Genomic DNA, 17,341 nt, shown 5'->3' on the forward strand with positions numbered 1-17,341 from the left:
GAGGAACTGAGGCAAACAAGGGAATGCGATTTATCCAAGGTTACACAGCTAATAAGTATCTGAGGATAGATTTGAACTCATGAAGAACACAAAGTATGGCATTCACATGTCCTGATTGATTAATTAATCACCCACCTGATAGAATTCTGGGATTAACTTTGTCTTAATACTTTGGGTCTTATTACACTTACCATATGACTTTTCTAATGTCTAGTGAAGACCGTTCAATGTTGACTAGATTCAGAGGCTGAGTATTTTATATAGAAAGTTCCCTTCTTCAAAACTGCATTTCTTTCTTTGTCTTACTAGTCTCTATAACCCTAAATTCCTGGTATTATCCAGTGCTCAGAAGATATAAGCAATAGTAGCCAAGTGATTGTGCACAAAATCTTCTTTCAAAGCAAATAAAGATTTCATGAAACCTAACATGCCACATTCCTAATAAATGTCATCACAACAATGGCTGCACATAGTGTTATTAAAATAAATAGATAAATAAAGAAATAAAGAAATCAATTAACTATCCTGGGCTTTGTTCCCAGTTTGGCACTGAACATGGGTTCTTCTTAAGGGAATGCTGATCAAAACAGCACTTTCTTCTAAAGAACAGAGAAAATGAAATTTCTCAATGGAAAAAATAAACTGGGGCAGTGTCACTATCAAAAATTCTACTCTAAGGGACATTTGGTTCCAAAAATAATAATAAATACATAATTGGTTAAAATGATTATCATAGCAGTTCATATATACATAGTATTCAAGGTTTACAAAAAAACTTTGAATATATTAAATAATATAGAATATATCAAATTGAACATATTATTGCATTTAAGCTTTACAATAACAATGTGAGATAGGGTATTATATACCATTTTATAGATAAAGAAATTTGAGGTTAAGGTCAAGGGTCACACAGTAAGTAAATTATTTAATTATCATTTGAACTCTCATCTTCCTGAATCTAAGTGCTAACACTTCATCCATTACATCATGAAGCTTATAAAAATGTACAGTGGAGGCACCTTGAACTTCTGGGGCATAACTTCCTCTTGCCATATATTCTAGAAAATTTCATTCAGCTTTTATATGAGCAATGGACTCCCGACCTTGAAAATATCAGCTGGAATAGAATCAGCACTCAGTGCTTTACCACACGAAAGACATCCAATGGCATTCAAAACTCTCCTTCAGTTGGAACTTCAGCTAGGGAGTGATTGATCTCAACTTGAGGTAAATGGTCAATAGACGAGACTGTCTTGAAATAATCACAGGGGATCTCTCTCTTAGTTCTTGCTGGCAAGATTCGTGCCAGAATTTTTAATAGACTGACCAAATACCTAGAAAAAGGTCATCCCCACAAAAGCCAGTGTGGCTTCAGAAGGGGCTGAGGAACATTCAATATGGTGTTTACAAATTGACAATTCCGGGAAAAATTCCAGGAATAGAACAGAAGCCTGTATTCAACATTTGTAGATTTGACCAAGACCTTTGATACTTTCAGTGGAAAATTATGTTGGAACATAAGGTTTTGCAAGGGTTAATGTTGAAAAATTATCCATGCATATGTTTTGTAAATTTAAAAAGCTTTAATAAAAAAGGAAATTAAGTCAAAATTCAGTTGCTCAGAGAAGTTCATCAGTATAGTACATCACTTTCATTCTGACATGCCTGCCCAAGTTCTGGACAATCAACAATACTCTTGAGCTTTCCCAACACCAATGGAGTGGAACAATGCTGTGTGCTTGCTCCCATGCTTTTTAGCATGGTGTTTTTAGCCATGTTATCAAACATTTTCATTGTGGACTAACACGGAATCAAAGTCAGCTCCAGCACCAATGGTAAATTCTTTAACTTGCAAAGTGTTAGCACTTGGATTCAGGAAGATGAGAGTTCAAATGATAATTAAATAAATTACTTACTGTGTGACTCTTGACCTTAACCTCAAATTTCTTTATCTATAAAATGGTATAATGCCCTATCTCACATTGTTATTGTAAAGCTTAAATGCAATAATATGTTCAATTTGATATATTCTATATTATTTAATATATTCAATATAATATATTCAAAGTTTTTTTTGCAAACCTTGAATACTTAATTCAAGTGTGTGAACTGCTATAATAATTATTTTAACCAATTTAGTATTTATTATTATTTTTGGAACCAAATGTCCCTTAGAGTAGAATTTTTGATAGTGACAGTGAGAGGAATATTAGTACATTGTTTTTTGTTTGAGATGATTGTGCACTCAATGCAGCCTCCAAAGCAGAGATGAAACCAAGTATGGATTAATGCTTGAGCTAAATATTTTGAGCCATGAAGCTTATCAAACATCTGGCAGCCTCAACCTTCCAAAACCAACAAAAAGCCTGAAGTAAAATCACAAAAATGATATTCCATAACAAGAATAGCCTGAAACAGTGATGTTATTAAAATATAAAAGTCTAGCGGGCAAATTTGTAAAGTGGGATTATCCTAACATGGAAGATATTTTCTCTGCATACAATAGCTCTCTCCTTACTTTTCAGGTGAGAGAGACTGATGATTTGTGTGGCTTTGTCTCATTGAAATCCAATTCATGCCCACGTCAAGACATTACCCTTGTGATGTCATTGTTCCTTTTCTAGAAGGAAGGCTGAACGATAACAGTCTCTGTTCCTTAGAAGTGGATGAACTAAACTTTCTCTGCTACAGGGGAAAAAGAAATGCTATATGCTTACATACAATTATTCTCTATAACCTGTCAGGCAGAAATAGTCTATATTCTCTTACCAAAATATACTTACAAAAATATACCAACTAAAGGTTAATACTTTTCTTCCTTTTCTTACAGACTTTCCCTTATTTAAAATAACCAAAAATTCTTTACTGAGAAGACAAATAAACACATGTGGCTTTTTCCCATACCAACTTTAAGTGAGAAATACCACTGGAAATTATACTTCTGCATCTGAAAAAAAAACAGATGCCCTCCTTGCAGTTTAAGGAAATGCTGAATTTTTACTTACGTTAAAACCTGCCTAATTTTTTTTTAAATTTCCAATTCTGACACTCTCTCTGTAAACACCTAGAGAAGTTGAATAAGGCCTGTAGAAGCAGTTTCTGCTATATTCCTAGCTCAGATACAAGTAATCATCTATGTCACAGATTTCCTCTTTAATTATGAAGATATTCAAAAGATGAATCTTTTGTGAGAATGAATCAAAAATAATTTTAGTTGTATCTTCCTCAAAAGGAAAAACAAAACAAAACAAAATAAGCAGCCCTTAGATTTTGAATGAGTGTAACACAGCAAATTCTAAGCTACAAAAGTTATGACTAGTATGAGCAATGGAAGATGTAACTTCTAAGGGCATAAATTTTTATTATAAATGAATTAACCTGTGTACCTTCTTAAGTTCAAAAAAGAACACCACAAAGAAACTTGGGCCAATTAAACCAGGTTTCTATTGTATTTTTTTCTTCCTTAACTCAATTTCGTTCTATTTGCTATAATCCCTTCAAAACTGCCATCCACTTTCAGATTATCGCAGCCTCTAGCATTGTCCTGTTAACTAAAATCTTGGATTGGAACCTCCACATATCTGATAACAATTGCTTTCAAACTGACATGGATCAGGAAAAGCTGCTTCTTCAAAGCTCAGACAGAATCTAATAGCCTCCAGTCCTTCCTTAAGGCCAGAAGGGTGGCAGACCCTGCTGAGAGAGTCATTTCATTCTTCAGAGAATTAATACCAGTCACAGGAAACAGCCAGGGGATGATGACATCATCTCAGCTAACAGAGCTTTTCTGACAATGAGGAAAAGACACAGAGAAACTGCTGGGCTTCTCTTTCCTATTTTTAACATCAATTATTTAACTTTTAAAAATAAGTCACATGCCACATGATTCAAAAGCATTACAGGTAATCACTGGTAACTAAAAATACACTTTCTTTTCCTCATTTTTAGAATCAACTGACACAGTGCAGTGAGAAGGCAAATTCCCTGATCTTTCTTCACCTTCATACCTAGAACCTATTTAACCACAATGACTACAGGAACCAAAAGCCAAAAAGACAGTTTTGTACATCATTCACACTCATCTTTCTCTAAAATATTTACCACATATATATATATATATTTTTAAATCTTGATTTTAAAAAATGTTCTTTATAGCTAATAACGTACCATCATTAGGAAATTTTTAAAAGCCTGTCTACTTGAATTCTTATTTATCTCCACCAATTCCAGAAATAGTGCTGTATTAAATTGTCAAATATATTAAATTAATTCATCCACCAAAAGTTTCTTTCTGGCATTTTTCTGGTACCCAAATAAAACATTATCGGCCCTGTTTCACCTTCCTTCTTCATCTCCCTTCCTCTGACTTACGGTGTGCTGTTTTGTTCTGATCACTCTGGACACTGTCTGCTGACTGGTTGCTGGAGGCAGAAGAGATGCTGGAACTCCTGACGAAACCAAATGCTGCCAATTTAGCAGCAGGGAGACGGGAATATCCAGGAGGACGAAGTCCAGATTTGGGGAGATTGGTTCTTACAGCATTTGAACTGGAGGCTTTCTTCAAATCAGCTGAAAAAAAGGGCAATAAGAATGATCGTCTTGCTTAACAGAATGAACCAGGTAACCCCATAAGTTTTAAACTGCCAAAACCCATATTTTTTTTGTTTTTTAAACATTTATTTATTTATGTTTTTCTGATTATACATGTATATTAACTTTTTAAAAAACACATTTCTTTATGAATCATTTTGAGAGAGAAAACCAGAACAAAAGGGGAAAAAAACACAGGAGAAAAAAAAAAAAAAGGAAAAACATAGCATGTGTTGATTTACATTCGATCTACATAGGTTTCTTTCTGGATGCATTTCCTATCCAAAGTTTATTGGGATTGCCTTGGATCACTGAATCACTGAGAAGAAGCAAGTCTTTCATATTGATCATCACCAAATCTTGCTGTTATGGTATATGATGTATTTTTTTCTTGTTTCTCTCAGCATCAGTTCATATAAATCTTTCCAGGCCTTTCTAAAATCAGATTGTTTATCATCTTTATAGAACAATAATATGCCATTACCTTTATAAACCACAGTTTGTTCAGCCATTCCCCAAGTGATGGCCACCTATTCATTTTCCAATTCTTTGCCACCACACAAAAATGCTACAAACATTTTTACACATGTGGATTCTTTTCCCTCCTTCGTGATTTCCTTAGGATACAGGCTCAGTAATGGCATTGTTAGGTTTAAAGGGTATGCACAGTGTCATACCCCTTTCGGAATTGTTCCAAATTGCTCTCAAGAATGGTGGGATCAAAATAAACCATTGTTTCCAATTATCTTTAAAGATTTAAAGCTGGAAGTTGCCTCAGAGGTGATCAAATCCAAATACTCTGAAATTTTGCCAATGAGGAAATTCAGGCTCATAGTAATAAAGGTGACTTGTCTAATATCACACAGGTAACAAAGAACAAAACTCAATTTTTATGATCTCAAATCCAGTGGTCTTTCCATTATTCTGAGCTGCTTTTCAATGAATATTCTAAAAATAGTATTGCCAAGTTTCCGAATGAACTCATCTCCTGTTTTAACTTTATGGAACAAAGTTTTCTAGCAATTTAGGTTTCCAAATGAAACGGGCATCATGAATTCATAAATGCTTGAAACCAAATTGTTATCACTCTCACAGAGGACAGGCTCACAAGGTGATTTTCATGAATATTTGTTTGGCTCCTTTCATTACTTGTTTCTGCTTTAATCTTTGAAACCACTTTAGAATCACATGAAAGTCCAAAATAGTAACATTTTCGTAAAAAAAAAAAAAAAGTTAGCCCTTACTTAACCATGAATGAATGGTTACTGGGAATTGACTCAGGACTTATTGCAAGGTGATCATTGTAAGAAAGGAATCTGAAATACTTTTGATAAACTAATATTTTATTCTATAATGCTGAAAAATCTTTTGTCATGCTGTTAATTTGACCTAACCCTGGAGAACCCCAAACCATCAGCTAGGGAAATTTAACAATATCATTTTCAGATTATTCAGCCCTTGGTCTCTGAGTGTACAGATATTATTTGGTATTCTTCTGTGTCTTTATATCATCTAGTCCAGTTGCGAAGAAATCAGCCAGAAGTATTTTTCATAGAACTATAATTCAAACAGCAGTGAGAAAATAACTATAAGTAATTTGGGACTATAATTATTTGTCTGAACATGAATTTGAACTCAGGAAGATGAATGTTCCTGACTTCAGATCTGGTACTCACTCAAGTCAACTGTCCTATATTTGTATATGAAAAATATTATATATGTTTGTATATATACATATATAACACCTACATATATATTTATATAAAATATATATACTTATGTAAGCTCCCTGAAAACAGAAACTGTTGCTTTTTTGTATCCTCAGTACCTAGCATATGGTAGGAACTTAATAAATGTTTTTTATTGACTGATCAAATGACTTTTTTTTTCACTAGCCTTTTCTTGTTCCTCTTTTCCATATTTTTCCAGCCTCTTGTTCCATAAATTACATGTCATTCACCCAGTCCAGTAGAATAAGTGGAAATAAAAAAATAGAGTACCAAAAAACTTTAGAACTGGACTGTTTAAAAATCTTAAACATCATCTAATCCAAGCTATTCCTTCTATTGCTGAAGAAACCAAGACCTGGTTAAATAGAGAGATTTACTCACAATAGTACAGTTATCCTACTTAAATAGGAGCAGAGTTAAATAGTTGCAGAACAGTTATTGACTATGCATTGGTAGGTGAGAAATCTGTAACAATGAAATTACTGAAATTCAGCCCCCAAAACAAACTATAATATCCATAATTCTAATTATCTTTCTTTTGATCTAAAATAAGTTTATTCTGTATGTTTGTATTTATTATTCACTCATTTCAATTGTGTCTGACTTTGTGATGCCATTGAGAGTTTTCTTGGCAAAGATACTAGATTAGTTTGTTATTTTCCTCTCCAATTCATTTTACACATGAAGAAACTGAGGCAAACAGGATTGAATGACTTTCCCGCAGTCACACAGCTAGGAGATCACTGAGTCAAGATTTGAATTCAGATCTTCCTAATTCAAGTCCAGTGCTCTATCCACTGTGCTACTTACTTGCCCCTTAATCTGTATACTTTTACACAAATCTAGATATCTTTTATTAATTTCTAGAATATAATCACTGCACAGGTAGCTGAATGAGGTGGCTGAAATTCGCTTTCAAACCAGATGACACTGGACATGTCATTCCACTGTCTAATTTTTGAAATATTTTAGGTTTGCCCATTCCTAGTTACCTAAATGATTTGAAGTTATTCATGTCTCTAAAACCTAAAAATATGTTACAGTAATCCTCACAAAACTGAGTTCTTTGAAAAGAATTTTAGTCATTGCTATTTTCCAAAAGGACCTAAAGGAGTACAGCTCTTTCCTTAGCACAGATAAATTTTGATTATTCAGAAATGTAGTTCTGTATGTCTGTTGACACACACATAGCTTTGCCCTTGAAAACAGTGAAAAGTGTAGTCTATGGTCTACTTCAAACTGTAACACAGCACAGAATTTAGGGAGAGATAAGAAGTCTCTTACAATTCTCCCTTTTCCATCTCTCCTGGCCATCTCTACCTCATCTGTTTCACTCAGATTCTCTTTGGAAGAATTTTGAGAAGACCAATAAATGTCAGATACTGAACTTGGTCTTTCATTGTGTCTTTTTCCAAAACCTACTCCTAACCAGCTAGGTGAAATAAATGATTTATGCAGCATATTAAAAACCTTTCCCAATGAGTAATTCTGTCATTGTTCTTTTAAAAGGAAATTAATAGAAATAAATAATAGGTTTTTAAAAAATAGCCTCAGTATCAATAGTTCAAATCCTATGCAAAGCAACATAAAATAAGCACTCTTTATTTTCTTGAATAAATCATTACATTTTGACAAGATTTTATGGAAATGAAAGATTAACAGTCCTGTTTGAACTGAAAAACCGATTTTAATGTCATTGAAGATTTGAAAGATGCTTTGCTATTTCAAAGAGAAATCATTTTGTCCTTTTGAAAAATAAATCTTTTGAAGAGGGAAAATTGGCAAATTCCTCCAAAACTTCAAGGGCTGTTTTTGTTGTGCCTTTTTTCTTTTTCTTGATCTTCCTTTAAATGTGACACTGTAAATGCTAGAGGATGCCTCTTGAAGAATGACAACCAGAATGAGTTAGTGTTCCAATATCTGAATTAAATGATAGTGATGAGGCAGTACCTGTCATTATGCAATATTTTTTTTAAGCCATAAGTAAGAAAATAAAAGAATCAGGGATTTTAAAGGCAATTACATTGAATAATCTAGTAAGTCATATCTCTATGGATAGAGGAATACAGGAAGAAGTTATAAGAAAGGGTTATGTCTTTCAGACTCACTTTTTCTATAATTTGATATCAGAATAATTTTTTTCTTCTTTCACATTTTTTACATACCATAAGTATATATATTTTAAATAAACAGTTCTTTTAGGGAGCTAACTAATGTACTGGACTTGGAAACTTGAAAGTTACATCCAGGAAAATCTGAGTTCGAATCCAGCCTCAAAAGCTTACTAGCTATGTGACCTCAGGCAAATTATTTACCATTTGCCCAGTTTCCCCATCCATAAAATGGTGTTCATATTAATACAATTTCCCAGGTTTGTTGAGGACAAAATAAGAAAATGTTTATAAAGTGCTTTGTAAATCTTAAAACCCTATAATAAATGCTAACTATTATAATTATAATTATATATAGTAACAAATTATATATATATATATATATATATATATATATATATATATATGTATATATATATATATATTAGTGTTCCTATTTTTTTTTTTTTTGCTGAGGCAATTGGGGTTAAATGATTTCCCCAGGGTCACACAGCTAGGAAGTATTAAGTATCTGAGACCATATTTGAATTCAGGTCCTCCTGACTTCAGGGCTGGTGCTCTATCCACTGTGCCACCCAGATGCCCCTGTTATTATATTTTAATACATTATTTTCCCCCAAAGTATCTTCTGACATTAGACAGTTGACTAGATCATGTGAAGGAGTGGCTATTCTTTCCTGTCTTGTTTTGAAACACTAAATAAAGATAGATAGAGATATCTGAAAGTCTGAAAGACATAGCTGTTTCTTATGTCTTCTTCCCATAGCTCCCCTATCTAAAGAGATATGATTTACTAGATAACTCAAAGTAATTGTCTTTCAAATTCCTGATATCTATATCTATATCTATATCTTTATCTTTCTCTATATCTATCTATCTATTACTACTTGTATATATCAAGTTTCCACTAACCAGGGAGGCAGTTTCAGTAAAGCAAATAGAATCTGTGCCCTGGGTGCAATAAAAAGTAATAGACCCTGGAGCAAGGATTTTTTTTTCCTGTTACAAATTTCTTGTTGTTATTAAATTATTTCAGTCGTGTTCAATTTTTCATCACCCCATTTGGGGTTTTCTTGGCAGAGATACTGGATTGGTCTGTCATTTCCTTTTCTAGTTCATTTTATAGATGAGGGAACTGAAGGAAACAGGGTTAAGTAAGTTAATTACTAACAGTCACAAAACTAGTAAGTACATGACCCCAAGTGGAACTCAGGTCTTTCTGGGTTCCAGCCCTGATGCTCTATCCATGTGCCATCTAACTGCCCTCAAATAAAAACACACACACACATATATACACACACACAGACGTATATGAATACTGAGATCTGGATCAACCTGGTTATTTGTATGTGGGTGGTGGAGGAAATAGACTGAAGTAGGTATCATGCAAAAATGGCTAAATAAAAACAAAACCATTTATTACATATATATCTTATATATCATATATATATAACAGAGTACTGACTTTAACAAAATAGAGAGAAGTTCTGGTTGTTCAGTTTTCAGTTATCTAGCAGCCTCAGTTTTCCTGACATCATGATTCCAAAAGCAATGCCTGTTACCCAAGGCTGCATCCTCTGCTACCATCCCAGAAGCTATAAGGAGCCTACAATGTAAAGCTAGCATAGGATGGAATATGATTTCTTGGCTTGCTTGGCAAAGGAAAAGCACTTTCTTATGATGACTTAGAACAGCTTAGTCAAAACCCAGTTCAGCAGAGAAAGCAATAAAAGGGGGTAAAAAGTGATCTTTTCCCGTACATAAAAGAAGAGAAAAGCATCCAACAGGTGAAATATAAGTATGGTGATGACAACAAAAAAATCATGTTTCTAAAATAAAATGCAAGCCCTTCTGTTTAGGACTGAAAGATCATAGTCCTTCATAATCTAGCTCCAACTTATCGTTTCACCCTGATTTCATATTGCTCCCTTCACATCTCCACATTTATTACTTCCCACATATGTCATTCAATCTCTTACCAGTATCATATTGCACCAGCTTTTTCCTAAATTCAAATGTGGCCTCAGACACTTACTATATTGTGGGCCTTTAGGCAAGTCACTTAACCCTGTTTGCCTCAGTCTTCTCATCTGTGAAATGAGTTGGAGAAGGAAATGGCAAACCAATCCAATATCTTTACCAAGAAAACCCTAAATAGAATTACACAAAGTCAGATATGACTGAAAACTGATTGAACAGCAACAATAATATAACATACGCTCCTCCAAGATCAGGATTGTTTCATTTTTGTTTTTGTTATCTCTAGCATCTATATAACACAATTCCTGGCAATAAAATATGCTTAAATTAAGATTTTCTGAATGAATGAATAAATGAATGAATGGACAGTGGCAGCCATTAGGAAGTAGGAAAAAAAAAACATTAAAGAAATACAAAAATCCTAGGTCATTCACTGTAGAAGTAATCTGATGTCTCTTAGACCTTGAAGGCTATATTCAGGTCAGAGTTTATTACACACACACACACACACACACACACACACACACACACACACACCAAACAGTAGAACTCAGCAGTCGGTAGGGATATAACACACACATTAAAGAAACACAAGTTGATGTGTATTAGGGAGACAATTTGTGAAATATATGGAAAGAGAAAAGGAGATGATCATGTAGGAAAGACAAAGAAGCACAGGTAGACAGCCTTCACTGATGTACTACAAATAATTTCAGAGGATACTTAGCAACTAGGGAAGTCAAGAAAGACTTCTTGTAGAAGGGGTAGCTTGAGCTGAGTAGTGAAGGAAGTAAGGGATTCTGAGATACAGAAGTGAAGAGGGAGTATATTCCAGACATAGTATGAAGGAAGGTCAGAGAAGAGACAAAGAGGCAGAAGAAGGAGTGTTGTATATGAATAAAAGCAAGAAAGTCAGTTTGGCAGGATTATAGAATGTGGCAAGGGATGTAAGTCCCTACAGTGAGTCTACAAAGATATGGAGGAGCCAAGATATGAAAACCTTGAATGGCAAAAAAAAGATAGATTTTATTCTCGAACCATCAGAGAGCCACTGGACTTTATTGAGTAAGATCATGACATGGTCAAACTAGTACATAAGGACAGTGACTCAGTATCCTGAGACTTATATGGCCTAATGATATTTGAACACATTTTTGTCACAATAACTGTAGCTATTTATTCTTCTTTGCCAATGTTTGGTTTATTGTTTATGAGAAACGCATCTTGATTTCTTCACATACACTGAAAGGGAAAACTAAGTTCAATAGGTTAGCAAATGAATTATTCAATAATTAAATTTCACAAGCATTAAGTACTTATTATGTACAATATACCATCATAAGCAAAGAAACTACAAATATCAAGAACTATACTGTATGCCCTCCCAGATTTTTCCAATAAAGTACTGGGAATATGAAAATAAATAATAATACATGATGGAATGAGATTAACTAATCAGAAAATCATGCAAGATTGTAAGCTACAAAAAGCAAATCCAGATGGGGAGATCAGAGATAGTTTCATGGGTGTGATAGTAGCTAAATTTGATGAAGGAAGTGAAATATTTAATCAAGGGAAAGTGGAATCCATTATAACTGTGAATGTGCACAAATAATGAGATGGGGAAGAATAAAATAAAATCAGAGACTTAATTCAACTTAGTTCAACAAATATTTATTAAGCACCTAATATGTGCAAGGCACTTAGGTATAGGTCGAGTATAATCAAGTAAATTTATTTATTGATTTTACCTTCAGAGATATAAACTGATATCCTTGGGCCTGCCCATTTTATGGGACTTAGGTCCATATCTTCTAGGAAGATCATCACAGGATTTCTACCCAACACAATGGAACCCTTCTTCACTTTTTCTTGGCAGCATGTTAGTAGAAACTGTCCACCTATCCTCCCTTGTCCTTGCTAGGTGTCTAGGCCCTTTTCTTTTTGTCATATATATCTCTAATTGTATCTTTAATACCATAAAAGAACAAAAAATATTTCTTGATTTTTGTAGTCATAAAATAGAGATTCAAATTCTAAACCTTGGAATTTACTACATGTGTAAACTTGGATGAACTAGTCAATCTCTATAGCCCTCAGTTTCCTAATTTGTAAAAAGAAATGGTCAGGAGAGATGATCTCTAAGAACTCTGTCAACCCTAAAATTTTATAATTACAATAAATATAGAGATAGAATTGAAATTCCCCATCTGTCAGATGGGGAAATAAGGGAAAAGGAAAAGTCTAAGATTACTATGTAGCTCCTTCCTCATTGACTCAAAGAATGAGGTAGTACTCTGCCTCTATTTCTGATCCCTTGTCCCAACTCCTATAGATACTTACTCCATGACCTTGTCTTCTTTGTCTCTTAATTTTAAATCTCTCAGTCTCTTATGAATTCTTCCCCTATTTCTACAAATATAATCATACCTTAACTTATTCAAAGATCATTATTTCCTTTGATGTCCATAATCCCTCCAATTACACAGATCTCTATTCTTTTATGACTTAATAGATGGCGACTGAAATTTGCTGGGAAGAACTTAATTACACAGCAGCCAATCTGGCATAAAAAGCCTCTCTGAATTTAGCTAAATTTTTTTTCCCATGGACACAAAGTTTATCATAGGATGCATGTTCAAAAATATTCCGGCTTTGTAATAAAGAGAAATAGACTAGAAAACAGCAAATTTTGTCATGACATTTCAATAATGAGAAGAGAGGGGAGTCTACAACTATAGGCCAGTGTGTTTTGTTCTGATTCATAGGAAAATTCCTTGTAAATATCTAGAAAAATAAGACTCACAAAGAGCTTCGCGGCTTCATCATAGAAAGATCATATATGAGATTAATCTCAATTGCTTTCTTGATAGGTCAAGAAAAGCATTTAGCAAAGCATTTGATAAAATTTTTTATTCTGCTCTTATCAACAAGATGAAAAATTGTAAGCTGCACGAAAATATGGTTAAGTGGCTTCATAAATGGCTGAACAGCAGGAACTAGGGAATAGTCACTGATGGTCTGAAGTCACCTTGAAAGACAGTCCCTAGTGGAATGTTGCAAAGATCTGTGCTTGACCTTAAGCATTTCACATTTTTTTATCCATAGACTTTTTAAAAAAGCACATATGGCATATTTTGCATATTTGCAGATGATAAAAAGCTAGAAGGGATAAAAACCAGCATTAAAAAATCTTCACAGACTGGTACATTGGAATAAATCTAAGAAGATGAAACTGAATAATGATAAATTTAAAGTTTTGTCCTTGATGGAGCAGCTAGATTGCACAGTGAAGAAAACAATGAATTTGAAATCAGGAAGACTCATTTTTCTGAGCTCAAATCTGGCCTCAGACATCAACTGTGTGACCCTGAGCAAGTTACTTAACCCTGTTTGCCTCAGTTTTCTCATCTGTAAAATTATATGGAGAAGGAAATTGCAAACCATTTCAGTAAATTTGCCAAGAAAACTCCACTAAACAATGTTCCAAAAAGTTAGACACTGAAATGACTTACCAACAACAACAAATACTTGCGTTCAAAGTTATAAAACTGTCAAATGCTTTAATAAAATCTAGGTAAATCAAAGTTACAGAATGCCCATAGTCAATTAAGTTTTATTAAGTCTTACAGAAAAAGTAATTAGGCTAGTTTAACATGGTCACAATTTCATGTTTTCATTAATCAAAATTAAGTTTCTATGAGAGTGAGTTAACACTGACAAAAATGGTGCCCTAAACAATAAAATAGGAAACCAAATTATATAAATGGGTTCATCACTTTTTTTTCTAGAATATGACTAAGATTGAACTTAATTCTTATTCTTTCTGATCCATTAGGACTTCAATTCTCACTGAGATAGAGATTCCCTGAAACAACAAAGGTTGAAAAGCTGTTCTGCTTATCTTTAAATAGGAAAGTCTCAGTCCAAAAGTTTTTTTTTAACTTCTTTTGGACTTAAATACAAAATAGGAAAAGAAAAAAAAACACTGCCATATAAAAGCAGGACATAGAAGATTCATAATATAAACAATAAGTTCTTATTTTAAGAAAGCCCACATAATGAATACTACAAATTGTGTTCAGAGTTGTCTATCTTTTCCTTGTTTCCTTGTAAGTTTGCTTTTGTTCTCTGCTGTGCATTTTTTTTACTTATTTTTACCTTCCTCCTTCTTAGAAAGCTACAAATATAAATATGTATGTATATACACATAAATACATACATACACATATATACATAGATGTCAATGATCATAAATATATATATATATACACATATGTATATCTATCTACACACATACACACTCACACCATTATGCATTCATATGCATCTATGTAAGATTATCATGCTTGTTAGTCCTATTTTTCTCTGGAGTTGGATAACATATTCCTTTGTAAATCCAAGACTTTCCACATATTTTTAAATCCACCAACTCATTATTTCCATCATCACAATATTCTAACCTTACATTGTCTACAGGTTTAAATAGTTTACAACAATATTTTAATATAGCTGACATACAGCATAATTTCCTTACTTTTCTCTTTTGATTAAATCTATTTTCACTTTGTCTGAGATAATGATTACCCTGTTTTTTTACATAATAAATTTTATTCCTAATTTTTATTCCATGTTTGTGTGTATCTCTTGTTTCCTATCTCTCTTAACTCCTCTGCTTTACTTCTACCCATTACCTAGCCTTCCTATTATTTAACCTACCCCTATTCAAGGATCCCTCTCTTATCCTCTCCTTTCACCCTTTCCTCTTGTCTTCTTGTTTCTATCTGAATTTAGAAAATGTTTAAAGCCTTCCAAATATGTATTATTCTCTCTTTATCCCATTCCTGCTAATCTATAAATCTTATCCACTACCCCACTTTATCTAAATCCCTCATCCTCTTTTTTCTTTATAAATTTATTCTCTTCTAAATGTATATGTTGTTCTCTCTTTAATCCTGATCTGATTTGAGTAGATTTCCCTCCAAAAATTCCTTCCTTGTTCTCCCTCCTCTCCCTATAACCTTGTCCTCATTTCTTTCTGAATTTAGAAAAAATTTATACCCTTCTTGATATATATGCATTGCTCCCTCTTTAAACCTATTCCTAATGAGTAGTCCCAGAATTACCACTCCTCCTTCTCTATTTAATTCTTCTGTGTCAGTTCTTTCTCTCACATCTCAATTTTGTGAGATAATTAAATTTTACTTTTTCCTACCCAGTTTTGCTTTTTAGAATATCATCATATTCAGATCTACTCCAACTTTCTTTTGAACTACCTACTTAGTTATGCTCCATATATTAAGAGTATAAATAGAATCTTATTGATTCCCTTGTAATTAGTCTCATATCTAATTCTGTATGTCAAATTTTCTATTAAGTTTTGTCTTTTTGCAATAAAATCCTGAAAGTATGGCAATTCACTGAATGTTCTTTTTTCATTCAGGATTATGCTTAACTTTGCTGGGTATGATATTTTCAGTCATAACCACAGTTCTTTTCCTCTTTGATATATAGTGTTCCAAGATCTGCAGTCTTTTAGAGTAGTTGATGCTAGGTCTTGTGTGATTCTAATCACGGCTCCATTGTATTTGAATTATTTTTTCTTGTTGCTTGTAATGTTTTATCCTTGATCTGGAGGTTTGGGAATTTAGTTAAGATATTTCTGTAGCTTTTCCTCATAAGATCTTTTTCAGGTCATTATTAGTTAATCTCCCCCCCCCCCCATTTCTACCTTCTTCCTTTATTCTAACACTTAAAGACTTAACAAAAAAAGAATTAGAAAAAAAGATTCTGGATCTCCTTTTCTATTTGGGTAACTTTTTTTTCGAAATCTTCTTGCCTTCTTGGATTGTTCTTATTTTTAAAATTTTTCCTTAATCTCTCTCATTTGATTTTTAAAGTTTTTTTTGAGTTTTTTAATGAATTCTTTTTCGGACAGCTGATCATTTGATATTACTCATTGGGCAGGAAGTTTTTTTTTTTAAACATAAGTATTTTACATCAGTATTCTCCTGTAAAGATAAACCCTTGTCTTCTCTATTCCCATATTAACTTTCTATGGTTGGATTATGTCTCCTTTGCCTGGTCTTTAAAAATATATATATAGGTGCTAGTTAGTTAGTTTAATCACCTCTAGTCCTAGGGGAATGGTGCCTCTGGCCTCAAATCTTTCTTCAGTTTTCCCCTCTGGCCTGGAACTGAAACCAAGAAATCTACCCTCCTGTAAGTACCCACAGCCAGTCCCTGCTCTCCACCTTCTATACTCAGTAGAGGTATGCTGGTACCTTTTCTCCAGGGCCCGTTTTGGCAGCACAGCTGGGTCTGGTGTCCTTTATCAGTGAAGGTTTCCAATCTTTCCTAACTCAGACACCAGACTACCCATGCTATCTGGGAGGTGAAAATCCTGTGGCTGGAGCCAGGGCTCTCTGCTTGTTGTTTCAGTGGAGCTAGCCTAGAAGCTTTTACCCTTCACTGGGGAGGTGGGGGTGTCTCACTTCCATTCTGGTAACTTCCATAGGATTTTCTCTGATTGTTCCCGGAAGGAACACTATTTTGCCTCAACTCTTATTTATTTTTACCTCTACACTTGCCCTCAGAAACTATTTTGTCTTGTTTGTGGGGGAATCTGAAGAGCTTATAATTTTCTGTCCTACTCTACCATCTTCCCAGAATCTTCTCCCTACAAAAAATTTTAAATTTATATTCTTTCACAGTCACTATGCTCATTCAAAATTTACAGGTAACACAATGAAATTGATTTGACCCAGAAAAAGCAAAAGGAAGAAAAATGAACTTATGTAATTACTTTGGTTTCATATTTATTGAGTCCTCTAGGAAAATTTCCCACCTCAACATAGAAGAGACCATGGGCTTTTAAAGGCCTTATCAGCAGAAAACATAGTTAACTAATCAAGAAAAGCTCAAAGT

The 17,341-nt window shown here is 33.6% G+C and overlaps 1 protein-coding gene across 2 annotated transcripts in view; it reads right to left on the reverse strand.

The window, feature by feature from the left end:
• The window catches only part of MTUS2 (microtubule associated scaffold protein 2), a 451,993-nt gene that overhangs the window by 414,065 nt on the left and 20,587 nt on the right, over positions 1-17,341 (reverse strand). For both annotated transcript variants that reach the window (XM_051986519.1, XM_051986520.1), the window contains exon 3: positions 4,375-4,572. In XM_051986519.1, coding sequence (XP_051842479.1) covers positions 4,375-4,572 — 198 coding nt within the window. The remainder of the gene's footprint in view (positions 1-4,374; positions 4,573-17,341) is intronic.

Source organism: Antechinus flavipes, chromosome 3 (genome assembly GCF_016432865.1).
Source record: "Antechinus flavipes isolate AdamAnt ecotype Samford, QLD, Australia chromosome 3, AdamAnt_v2, whole genome shotgun sequence".
Classification (NCBI taxonomy): domain Eukaryota; kingdom Metazoa; phylum Chordata; class Mammalia; order Dasyuromorphia; family Dasyuridae; genus Antechinus; species Antechinus flavipes.